Here is a 13,325-nt window from a genome sequence, read left to right on the forward strand (position 1 = left end):
TTTTGGGTTGTGACTTGGGTCTGCATTTGTTCAAAGGTCAACTGACCCAGGAGCTGAAGATACACGACCGTATACAATGACGTGCGTTCACTGAATGAGCTCGAATTTTCATCGAAAAATCATCTTCAGCGATGAGGACCTTTTTGGATGAATGAGTACGTCAACAAACAGTATTGTCGAATTTGGCACGATAAAAATGAGATCCAACCCTAAAAAGTCATTGTTTGGTGTTGATTTTGGACTTGCGGCGTCATCGGTCTATATTTATTTGAGAATAACGTTTAGGTCATCACTGCAACGTCGAGCGCTATAGGTCGATGATTACCAACTTATTTTGGCCCAAAATTGGATGATATGAATACCATCAACATTCAAGAAAACGGCGTTACGTGCCACATTGGACGTTCTGGACAAGCGATTTAAGGTTATGGATATCTTACGTAGTCGTAATGTGAACTAGCCACCAAAATTCTGCGATTTGACCCCGTTAGACACTTGTTTGTGGTATTTTCTTAAGTCGTAGGTCTATGCGTCTAAATCATAGCGTCCCTCAAAGCGGACATAATCCATGCTATCGGTCAAATTCTGCATGATTTATGCGCTAGAGTCATGGAAAATTGGACAATTCGGATGCGCGCCTCCCAACGAACCCGCGGTGGACATTTGAACTATTTTACATTCCATATTCGCTCCGTGCGTGACCATGGTAGGGGTACCTTGAAACGATGCTAGCGTGCGTAGCGGCGAAATATGACAAAATTGGAATCTTTTATGCATAAATTTTATCAAAAATGTGTGCAAATACATGTTGCGTATTTAATTGTGCTAATAATAGCAAAAATAATAATAAGTGTAGTTTTTATAGGTTAACAAAGCTTACATATAAATTAGAGAAAAGAAAAAGATGGATCCGTGCTATTAATTTGAAAAAGTAAATATCACATAACCTCATTTTTATGCAATTGAAATAAAAAATATTTAAATTATTTACCTTAAATGATATTTTATAAGGCTTCAAGCTAACTGCAGAGTGCCTAATGACTTTAGCTTTTATATGATAACTTTTACTATTACTGTTTTTAATTATATGCTCTTTCACGTGAAACACTTGATTTGTCAGTATTAGATTTTTCCCTTTCTTTTCCGTTTGGGGTTAAAAAGATATATTATGATGAATTTTGAGAAACCCAGTTTTTAATACTACATTTATTTTGTACATAAACTGAAAAAAATATAATTAAAAAGTTAATTATTAATAATTGTCAATTTCGCCTGTATTTAACAATGTCAAACATATGTCATATGTTTAACCTGAAAATTGGTAGGTCCAAAACTGTCAGATGAAGGCGGTAGGTGTCGCGTCAGTCACGCACGGAGCGAATATAATTGAATCTAGAAGCATTTTAAACGAAGCAAAAATTTCGATGATATCTCACACACACTTTGTATTATTTAAATTTAAAGATAGGAAGTGCTAAATTAAGACCCTACACATTGATCTTTTTTTTATTGAGCATACGTGCTTGAATAGCTAAATTTTGAATACGGTATGCACACAGGATACTTATGCTTTTGTTTTGTTATTTCTCTCGTTCGTTGCAGCTCTCTCTCTCTCTCTCTCCGTCTTGCTGGAGATGCACAGTAAAGTATGACAGTTCAAATCAAGGTAATTTTTTTAGGTTAGTGACCTAATTAATTTTTTTGTTTATCTTGGGAACAGCTCACAGGAAAATTGAATTTACAAAACCTCATAGTGTTGGTTATTTTGTACACAACAGATTAAAGAATAAGACTTCGACTTCAATAATGTATAATTTAAATAGAATTTAACAATACATCCATAAAAGTAAACAGTATACATAAAATTTAACAGCACTTAAAAACAAATTTAACATAAAAATAAATATCTTTAACAACTAATGGCACGTAAGCAGTCTCTTATTATCAAATTTTAGAGTAAATATAAACTAAAGAACGTCACCAGTGCAAGTGCAAAGAAAGCTAAAACGTACATTATAGTGATCCGTACAATCTTCTTGTGTTCCGAACGACTGATCTGCAGCTTGGTTCTTCGCTCGTTCAAATCGAGCAATAGCGGATCCAGCAACAGCACGTTTCGTTCCAAATACGGCTCCGGTTCGTGCTGACGTGGACTGTGCTCGATGTTACGGTACATTTCGTCCATCATCGGGATGATTTCATCCAAGTTCTGCACTGTCGGTCTTCGTTTCTTCGACAGACCCATTGTACGGCGAGATATGTAATTATTTGTAAAAGTTTTGAAGAGATTATTGTTAGGTAAAGATAAAAATATAGGAACGTATGAATCGTAACTACTAGGATCATAAGAACATTTTAATTCTTTATATGACAAATGTCCGTGTTTGCTGTCTAATATTCCTATGCAATATTTGGGAACCTCTTGGTAAAAAGGCACAAAATTAGACAAACAAATTAGAGAATCGTTGCTTAATAATAAATTATCACTCTGTATAAACTTACTTAAACTTACAACCGCATTAGGCAATGTTTGATTATGCTTAAAATAGAGGTCGCTGTATGGCAGAAACGTATCACTAAAAATGGAAGAACTTAATATTTCACTGGAAGAATTTTGATCGTCTGAGTGGTTCATTATTTTGATTTCTTCTATTTCAGTGTAAATCTTTTGCCGTCTTAATATTCTACAAAATTTCGGAGACAAAAGTTTTTTGTTTTCAACTACTTCGCTTCGTATGGTTTTGTTGTATGTATGTTTTTGTGTAACGTTATTATTTGTCTTAGTGTCTAAGGTACTGGTAAGTCAGTTGCCTAGCAGGTCTATACTAGACTCAATTTTCTTTAAATCATGAAGGACCTGGAACAGAAACAATTCATGAATGAGTATGTGCTTAAAAACAATAGAAAAATAATGGTATGCAAGTTGCAGATTCTCGAAAAGCAGGTTTAGTTAAAAACAAACCTTCCGAGAGCGTTACTTTCACAAATCTAATCCAATAAGGCTCAGAAACATCCGACAATGGACAGGGCTAAAGTTTGAACAGCTAATAAGAACAGCTGAAGATAGAGAAGAGTTTAAAATTGTAGTAGCCAACCTCCATTGAGGAGAGGGCACTTTAAGAAGAAGAAGAAGAAGAATCCAATAAACCCGGAAACTATCCAACGGTAGCATATTAGACACCAGAAGGCATGAATGCTTGACTTTTCTTCATGCAGTGCCATATCAAGACGAAACCTGTCGTAATACGTATTAACGAGAGACTTTTAGAGAGGAAAGGTAGACAACCATGTCTTCGGGTGTATAATGTGTCGCTCTCTATAAAACCAATTATAGAAATTTGTTTCTACACGATAAAGATATTTTCAACTAATGTATCATTAAAATACACCACTTGTGAAAGACTAGAATCGTTGTCGACATAGAATGGAAGAGAAGTTGTACAAGAGAGTGTGAGTTACTCGATATCAACTCTATGGTTTCATTAAATGATAATAACGTTGGAAGTAACAGCTTTTTAAGAAGTGAAACAAAGAAAACCAGATAAAGATACTATTCGTTGCACAATTCAAGAATAACTCACTTCCTAAACTCTAGTGATTATGATACTACGTATAAGAATTAAAATAGTTTATCGATACAAAGACATCTTGCCAAAACAAAACGTATGTGGCTCAGACTAACAAATAAATCCCCACTGTAATAATATAAATAATTGAACACCTATACTTACAAATACAAGTGAAATTTCCCAAATATATCAAAATAACAAAAAAACATTTACAAACTCTAAAAAAAAAATGAAATGATGACATGCCTATATCAATATCAAATTAAACAAAATAAAAATTATACAAAAGTTATGCACACGTTACGTAAGTTACATACGCCTGTTAGTTTTGTTGAAACCCTTTGGAGTTGGAGTAACCATAATGACACAGTAATTGTTAGGTGAAGTCTGAAATAACTTTTGTAAAGTTTCAAAAACAAGTCTGGAGACATTCTATGAAAAACTTTGGCAGATATAAAACAGAAGTTGCTTTAATATCGGTCTTTGCTGTTTGAGAAGATCATCCTAATGTTCGGTTAACCAAAACACCAATACTGTTAACTTCCTGACCGATTTTATTGGATTCCCATTCAGAAAATATGTTACAAATGAATTATATGCACGTTGCACGACACAACACTTATTGGTATTTGTTGGGATGGTCTACTTTTTGGTCCATACTGATAGCTGGTTAAGATCTTTTTGAAGAGTATTAACAATATCTGGACAGTGATACAATTTCAAACCATCGGCATATGAAACTGATTTGGATTGCTATCCACAAGTTAAGTCTGAAACATACGGCAAGAATACAATGGGACCTAATATTGACCCCTGAGGGACACTACTGGCTATTACAAGTGAAACCTCCAATTGGACGGAAAAAGTTTTGCTACAATTATATAGTAACCTTTTCAGGAGCGTGATTGAAAAGGTACACATTTAATTTCTAAGCAATTCAAAACCTAGGACATGATTTAGCAAAATGGACTTTCACAGTAGAATATTCCTATAAACGAATGACTTCTTATGAATGTTCTATGTTCTTCCTAATTGTTTTTACTATTCGTAAGGGTGAAAAACGTTATGGTAAACTAAATTATTTAATACTATACCTCAAGTACGCAGGACATGCTCCACGCTTGAGTCCTTGAACTATCATTGCAATAGGAACCATTTTTATTGGTCAATTCCGGAAGACCTCGCCAGTCAGAAGTCTGTAATTCGACGAAGTGTTTTGAAAGGATCAATTTCGTACTAGCGACTGTTTCTCTCAACGCTCCGTTTTGTGCAGCAAAAATGAGTTTGGCTCGAAGGAAGAATCCAACAGGCCATACCCATTCCTGAAAAGAAATATGTTATATGAAAAATTGTGCCATAAAACTAATTATAATAAAAACAACAGCTAAGAGACTGCATAATCATATTAAAAGTATTTAGATTCAAATTTTCATAAACTGGTATCAACAAACGATATCAACGGAATATTCCATATTGATGTAACGTCATTCAACCTATTTTTGAGGTTATATTGATTTTAAACAATGTAACTATGAAGGTTTTTCCAAAGTAATTCATTTTAAACATTTCAGATTAGATATTAGTTTGCATTTGATATTTTAAAATAATACGTAAGGACCTTTGTAATTATCTTTAATAAGCAAAAGGGTAACTAGAAGGAGTTACGTGTGAAATTAATCAAAAAGTCAGTCATCCAGTGATTTCAAATAACAATTTTAAGTCACAATTTCCAATTTTTTCATGATTAGCTGATTAAGCTAAATAGTCTTAGCACTCTGTCATTTTAAGTGATTCTGGGAAAATAATTGAGAGGTGTCCCATTTTAATTCGCTGGTGTAAATTTATTACCGCATACATTAGTGCCTCTCCATTTTATAACCCTAAATGTTGATTATCTATTCTTGTTATCTTACACACTATTTAATAAAAAATATTTTAAATAAATCAATTAAGACTTACGGGGCCTTGGTGGTAGTTAAATCCATGCGAAACTGTGGGATCTTCCGACTGATTGGAATTGTCATAGTCACCTTTGTACGCCCAATCTTCAGGATCGAGTGTTTTCATTCCTAAAGGACCTAGTAAATATTTCTCTGCTTGTATCAGAGCTTCCCAAGCACGGCTTGGAGTGAACAGTTCTGGTGCCTACAGAAAAAAAGAGTTTCAAATTAAAAATATAGTTTTGAGAATATAAAAATGTATAAGTGAGTTACAGGTAATAATTTCTATCAGGCGAGTCCATGTCTATTCAATAGGATCGCCACGTTATCGTTTCAAAAGTCCATTTTTTGTATGAACAAATATTCCTTTCCTTTTTTTGTGTATATCTATCGCGTGTACCCTACCTTGCTAAACGATCCCGCCCATCATCTACAACGACTGAGTAACAGAGACACAAAGTTTCCTGAGCCTACTTCCTAATAGTCCGGTTTACTGTTTACAAGACCTCTTGATGGGTTATTAAGTATAGTATAGTTTAGAAATTGTAGACACTAAATTCCAGGAAATGGTGACGACAATTCTGAGCTATTCTTTTTCTTCCAGTGGCGTACAAATTTTTTTGTAAGAGTGAAAGGTAGCCCTACTCGTAATGAAGAATTTTTACAAATTATGTGTACTACTATTCTCTGCCTAACGCTAAGAAATTTCTAGCCAAAAATGTGGGATCGGTCATAATATAACTGAATAATTTATACATCGAATTATATGGACTAACAAAAAGGCAAAATATGCATACAGTATGTTCAAATTAAATTAAATAATTAAATTTATCAATATAATCATATATGAGCAAAAAAAGTTTACGAAATTTTATTTGATTACTATTTAACAACAGTTGGCTACGCTATAATTTTTTGAATGTTAAAGCGAAGCCTATAATTTTTATTTGAGTACTTACCGCAACCATGGCGATGGGGAAGTTACACCTCAATTGGAAATCGGTATACTCTAAGCTTGACCCATAGGAGTCCTTATAAATGCCTCTCTTGTTTACTAAATCAGGTCGAATCTCTCCATCGGTCGGCTTGGAATTGACCCAGAAGTGTTTTTCGAAATTGTTCTGTATTTTTTGGGCCCATTCCTTAAACGTCCAGTTGGTCTTTGAGCCGCTCTTGGACACCCTTTCTACTCCCTTGTAAGGGTATTTGTTGTCTTCGCTCAGTTTAGCTAACCAGGAGATGACTGATTTTGACAGTCCGATCAGTTCAATTGCGGAGCCATCTCTTGGAGTGGCTGGCTTGCCGCGGTTTCCGGCTTTGTCGGATGATCCCATTTTGTCCATCCAGGTGCCGCAGTTCCATTTATTGCCACCAAAGACGAAACCTGAAACAAATTGTGTTAGATCTGCGTCTATAATCTGACTAACAATTTAAGGTTAAATAAAGAGTTTTTTCCTTTTATCTACCATCTCTGTTGAGGTTGGCTCTGTTAAAGAAAGGCTTTAATCTTAGAATCTTCAATTTTCGTCAAGTAACACTTCTTTAAATATCAACAAAATCAATCAATCTAGGCAGATCAAATTTAAATTAAACATTTCATAATAGAAAGCGTTCTAAATATCGGTTAAGAATCAATTTTCAAGAATTGGGGATAGACAATCGATGTAACAAACTGAAAAATTGATCCTGAACGACTTCAGTGCACTGGTTGTAAAAAATATGGTCACGTGATTCCAGTTTGCTCCAAAAAAGGTTCAAGCTATTCTCGACATGCCACGACCAACAGATGTGTTGGCGTTCGAAGGTTTCTTGGTATGGTAATGTATTATAACCGATTCATTCCTAATGCTTCCTAACGTATCCTCTACGGAAGCTTTTACAGAAAAAAGTAAAATTTATTTGAAATAATTCATGTGAAACAACATTCAACAAACTAAAACAGGAAATTGCAAGTGATCGATCAAGTTTTGACTCTACATGATCAAGGTTTGCCCGTAATATTTGGTTGTGATAAAGTCCAACCGGTGTTGCAGGGGTACTATCTCATGTTATTGATGGTATAGAAAGGCCTATCGCATTTGCTTCAAGTTCTCTTAACAAATTTGAACAAAATTAAAAATATCTGCCATGAATCAATAAAAGAAATTTCAACATAAGATCTAACCTACCAGAGTATTAAAGATACCACAGATAAAGATTCTATTTTATCAAGAAATAAATTTGATTTAAAATCACAAATTCAATATGAACATGATTTCACTTTAGAAGACCAGATCATTTTAAGGGCCAGAGAATTGTCATTCCAACAACTGGTCCTATCAGAACTCCATAGCACTCACATAGGCATTACAAAAGATGAAGCAACTAGCAAGAAAATGTTGCTATTGGAAAAACATAGATAAAAATATTGAAATTATGATTGTCATGTCAACCTTGCGCTGAAATTCGAAAATCACCTTCAAAATTCACTACATAAATTAAAATGTAGATCCGATGATAGAATCTGATCATCCTGATAATCAAATGGTACCAATTAATTCTAATTGACTGGCGCCCAAGAGAAGACAAACGCAGCAGAGGACGACCACCAACACGCTGGATGGACGACATTGAAAAATGGGAGAGACCTATGTCCAGCAGTGGACAGAAGAGGTTGCATGATGATGATGACCAATTAATTCACCACTGCAGCCGCCTATATCTGAACATCCGCAATTAAGAAAATCTGAACGAATTCGACGTCCCAATTCAAGATTTCAGAATTACATTATGTAATTATTTTGTATTTTATGTTCAAAATAGCTTGGGAGACTATAATATCCTCCTTTATTATAGGATCACTCTGCTATGTGTATACGTGTTGTTACTACTTTACATTAAAGAATGGATAATTACACCATTAATTATCAACAATGAGTAATAATCAATATCTTAAATAGTTGGCTAGAAATAGAAATTAATGAAGGTTTATACCTGTTTCTGGATGAACTCCAATCTGATTATTAAATCCTGCATCTGTCATGTGCTCGTCGATTTGTTTTCCCGCATTTCTTTCTCTGAAAGCGAGTCCTTGGAAATGTACTTTAAGTCCCTCTTGAATAACGTCATGTAAAGGTTGATCTACGGCTCCTGGAGGTTGATTGGTGGCGTCATCCGTGGGGAATATCCTGGAAACTTTGTCTGAAAGAATTTTGATTCCTTCGGGAGCTTCGTTAACGTATTCTTTAATACAGAATAACCACCACCAGATGGCGTCTCTACAATTGAATCTAGAAGAGAATTTGGATAGGTCAGTCTCGGTTATGTGTGGGAATTTTAAGTTTATACCTTGAGTTTCGTCCACCATCTAACAAATTGGGAATTAGGCCGTGTCTCATACAAGCGGCGTAACCTAAAATGTGTTCTCTAGCTTCTTGATAACGTCCGGTTAATATAAAGAGTCCTCTCAAGGCGATAAATGTGTCTCTTCCCCAATTTCTCATGTAACCGACTGAGAAATGTGGCAAACCTAAAATACGACAATAATAACATAAAATAAGAGTCAAACTGAAATACAATTATATTGATTTCTGAATAGGGTAACTCTTGAATACGAATCATACAACTTTTTTGTCAAACGACTCAGTGTTGTAGTATAGTAATAAGTTAGAATCAATACAAGACTGTAATTGAGATAAATAATATTGAAATTCAGTCGACTTTTGAGACAGTTCTACTTACCTGCTGATAAAGTTACACAAGCTTGGACAGTCTCGTTATTAATTTTTCTAGATGGCGGTTTCGGAGGTGCCAAATTCGGTGATAACGTCGGCAAATCGGCAGACTTAATATAAGCACCGAATTGTACCGATCCTAGAGCAAGGCCTCTCACGAAAGTTGAGCCATTTTTGACGAAACTAAAAAATAAGTACCATCAGTATACATATTTTCTCAAACAGTACGCAGAACTAACTGGAGGAATGCAATATATGTATTGTCATAAGTTTGTGTTAAGTAGAATAAGATTAAACACAAAAAAGGTCCTGATAAATCTTAGCTGACCATTACCTACATAACTAGCATCAGTATATTTAATGGCTTGTATAATTGGGCAATTTTATATTAAAAAACAATAAAAAAACGGTTGAAAGGCTTCTTAATGATTTTTTTTTTGATGATTCGGAATAAGCTGCACAGATTCTCATAAAGATACCGATCACGCTAAACTTATTTTCACCAAGTAACAAAAAATAAAATTTGTTTAATTTATTAATGTTTTGTATTTTGAAAACGATTTCCGAAGTGGAAATTGAAACGTCAATAAACTTATTTTAAACTTAAATTGTGGATATTCCCAAGAAGAATCGTAATTGCATTAAGATACCACAAGACAATAGCTTCAGAACAATTATTCGTTGATTAGAACCGGAGATATTCTGACTTTTATAAATTTAAAGTTATGGATTCAGTTGTTGAAATAGTAAAGTCGAGAAACAAAAAAGGGCTAACTCGGGTTCTAACGGTGTATTTTATTTTCATTCTTGTAAAAATGCCAACCTATTTTACAATATTTTATATAAACTTTATAATCATTAAATGATTTATTTGATAAAATAAGCCTTTCTCTTCAATTTGGTACTAACAGAATTCATGTAGACTTAATAGTTTGCCCATAATAACGTTGTAGATAAAAGCTTTCTTCTGGGATAAACAATTTCAATTTTGCAATAACTGTAAGTAAAACTTCTTGAAATTCTTATGGCTGAATACATGTGATATTGTCTCTATTACCACGGGAATAAAAAATTTAGAAGTATTGACCTGTTTTCCTCCATAGTGACTGGACTAATAATACTATTAACAGCAGATGTATTTTAAACCTATAAAATAATTATAACATCATTCAAAACATTGACTTACTTGGACATCAATTTATGGGTTTTTTCAAGAAGGACCAGATAAAGGCCTGTGACAACGATGTCGAAATAGCAAGGTACCAAGTATCTTGGAATGTTTTCAAAACTCTGGGTATTGCGTTCGATCCAATCGCCAAGTTCTTTGGTGCCAGGGTCCAGTTTGAGCCTTTTCCAAATAAATTCTGGAAACCAAACGTTAATATAGTTTATTTTGGTATTCTTTTTTTGAAGTCAATTAACAAAACTGACATATTTTTTGTAAAATATTGGTACAAAATTTGCAAAATATAATATGTATATAATTATATCAATGTTCGGTGTTAATTCTAATATAAATGTTCGTTAGAATAATAATTGCTAAATTAAGCAGGTTGCCAATCTTTTATCGAAATGGAGGAACGGCCTAATGAAAAACATTGCGTAATTTATTGTTGAAGTTAAGGAGTAAGATGTAACATTAGGATGGTGTGTGGTGTGTCATTAAAATGCTTCGATATTTAATATTTTTATTCTTACCTAGCATCCAGTTACCATCTCTCAGATTAGCACACATCGGATGACCAAGATCATTATTCGGTCTTATATTTGCAAGTAAAGACATGAAACCTGAAACAATACGAAAAGTATATAACACCACCAGCTTTAAATTTTTAAAAACCATACCTTGTAATCCGGCATAAACCATCGAACCAAAGCTGGGAATGTTGTATGTATCAAAACCAAACCCTTCGTCGCGTTCCTCTTGGCCGCATCTGTACAATGCTCTATTCATATCAGCTAACGTCATTTTGTTGACTATGGTGGCCAGTTCGGTGGGCTTAGCCAGTGAAATAGAACTGATTAGGGTCCTCACGGTTTTTATGGCAGCACGCATTGGTTCTGGCAATGAAGCTCTGAAAAATTGAAAAGTTAAAGTAGTAGTAAGTAGTTGGAATTTGATGGTTGGTTTTAAAGTGTGTACACACCCACACAAAAACTAAAAATATCACTTTTACTTACTTAATAACAACTACAGATCCTGGTTTGAAGTTTTTGAAGTTCAATTGAGTGACGTTCTTCGTTCCTGAGTCGACTTTTTCAAATATATCGGAATCTGGAACTTGAATGTGTTCTTTTACAGATACTTGGTAGTCAGGAAGTCCGTTGATCCATTTTGAATCCTTGATAAATGGATGCCATTTGGTATATTTGGAACCACCGGATCTACAAAAAGAAACATCTTGCTTACAAGAACTAGCTAAGTATTTTTATCAAAAAAATATGAAGTTGTTGGTTTTCATGCTGGATATAACTCATACAGACACCAAATATCTACGGTTTACTTTTCCACTACGCGTTTTCTACAAATGGCATTCGATTCGAAAACAACCGACCCCCCAAACAACCATATCGATCACAACCGATATCTTACAATTTTGGTTTTATTGTTAAAAAGTTGTTAATTACTGTTTTAGTGAAGTATTCTAGTGATGATGGCAATAACTAATGAAGGTAAGAGAAAAATCATTTCTTAGTGCATTTAAATCACCAAAAACAAAGCTCTCAATTTCAATTGATACATTTTAGTAAGAAATGCTCAGAAAGATAATTTGCTCCTATAGACAGTTAAAAAATGTATTTAACTTTTTTATTAAAAAATATCTAGGCAATCACTTACTTGTGCTTTATGTGACTCAAAGTAGCCTCTAAGACGATTTCATCCAGATTTCCCTCGAATCGTAACGGTTTAATTCCTCTCTGGTGATCTCCTGCATCCTCATTTGGATGTCCAAATGCTGTAAAAGCTACCAAAATATAGCTCTGATGGGTAACGGGACAGTGTCTAGTCACAGCTACTATATCAGAATCCATCTGGTCCACATACACCTATAATTCATTACGAATTTAGCGAAATCTTACCGAGTTTATCAGTTATTGCTAATTTACCTGGTTAAATCCTTGTTTTCCAAGAAGAAAATGTAAATCGTTTATTGCTTTCTTGGCTTTGAGGATGCCACACTTATGAGTAACATAACGCAAGTTGCCCAGGGACAAATTATCAGCGACAGTCCATTCCGTATACTCCCTATCTTCATCAACAACGTGAATATGGTGAGGAACCAACTCGTCGTAGCCTCTGTTTGATCCACTAGCACAGCAAGCCATGTTAACCAATGCAGTACTGGGTAGCAAATCGAATACTGATCGTTTCTCAACTGGACTAGGATTGTCATGAGTTTGGTCGAGGAACAAAGCATGTGCTACTGACGGTACAAGAGGACGCACGTTGGGTTGATAAAACGATCCCACGGGGGAGCCACCGTAGCGGTAAACTAAACGACCCTCTTCGTGGGAATCCCACGCTGACATTGCTTCACGGATGAGAGACGTTATACCCAACCTGAAAAATATTTTCGTGTAATTTATCTATTAATATCCATACATATAAATTAGTTTACCTATTCACGAAGATATTGTCAGTCATATCGGAATTGGTAAATAGTTCAGCGACTACGTAAAGATCTGGTCTAACTCTTCTGGCACAGTCCAACAAATATTCGGCAACGGGGATTGGAGTTGAGTGACAATTATCCAAGCGGACACCATCAAATATCCTGGCAGTTTGTTCCACGTACTTCTTCATATGATCCCACAAGAAAGGACAGTCTTCGGGCTTGTCGCCGAACCTTAATTTAACGCTGTCACCCCAAGCAATCAATTCACGCCTAATATATACCTGAAAGTTAAATTATGCAGATTGCACTGAAAAAAATAAAAAAGAAAATACGAAAATATATTATGAGGACTGATCATTCATTTACAGGACTTATTGAATTGCGTGGCAACGTCGCAACAGAGCACAGTGCAATTGGCAGCTTTGTTCAGCGTGACTCAAACCGCGCTACATTCTTTTTTGACGTTAATCAAATGATGACATGCAT

At 34.7% G+C, this 13,325-nt stretch overlaps 1 protein-coding gene across 1 annotated transcript in view; it reads right to left on the reverse strand.

The window, feature by feature from the left end:
• Nucleotides 1-1,793: 1,793 nt before the first annotated feature.
• LOC140434328 (glycogen debranching enzyme) overlaps nucleotides 1,794-13,325 on the reverse strand; it is a 36,206-nt gene continuing 24,674 nt past the window's right edge. The window contains exons 9-22 of the mRNA XM_072522496.1: nucleotides 12,843-13,120; nucleotides 12,331-12,784; nucleotides 12,062-12,270; nucleotides 11,404-11,607; nucleotides 11,068-11,297; nucleotides 10,921-11,010; nucleotides 10,409-10,586; nucleotides 9,230-9,405; nucleotides 8,837-9,017; nucleotides 8,483-8,778; nucleotides 6,469-6,893; nucleotides 5,529-5,714; nucleotides 4,664-4,891; nucleotides 1,794-2,857 (exon numbers count right to left, since the gene is read on the reverse strand). Of these exons, the coding sequence (XP_072378597.1) occupies nucleotides 2,804-2,857; nucleotides 4,664-4,891; nucleotides 5,529-5,714; nucleotides 6,469-6,893; nucleotides 8,483-8,778; nucleotides 8,837-9,017; nucleotides 9,230-9,405; nucleotides 10,409-10,586; nucleotides 10,921-11,010; nucleotides 11,068-11,297; nucleotides 11,404-11,607; nucleotides 12,062-12,270; nucleotides 12,331-12,784; nucleotides 12,843-13,120 (3,189 nt within the window). The 3' untranslated portion in view covers nucleotides 1,794-2,803. The remainder of the gene's footprint in view (nucleotides 2,858-4,663; nucleotides 4,892-5,528; nucleotides 5,715-6,468; nucleotides 6,894-8,482; nucleotides 8,779-8,836; nucleotides 9,018-9,229; nucleotides 9,406-10,408; nucleotides 10,587-10,920; nucleotides 11,011-11,067; nucleotides 11,298-11,403; nucleotides 11,608-12,061; nucleotides 12,271-12,330; nucleotides 12,785-12,842; nucleotides 13,121-13,325) is intronic.

This window comes from Diabrotica undecimpunctata, chromosome 2 (assembly GCF_040954645.1).
Source record: "Diabrotica undecimpunctata isolate CICGRU chromosome 2, icDiaUnde3, whole genome shotgun sequence".
Lineage (NCBI taxonomy): Eukaryota > Metazoa > Arthropoda > Insecta > Coleoptera > Chrysomelidae > Diabrotica > Diabrotica undecimpunctata.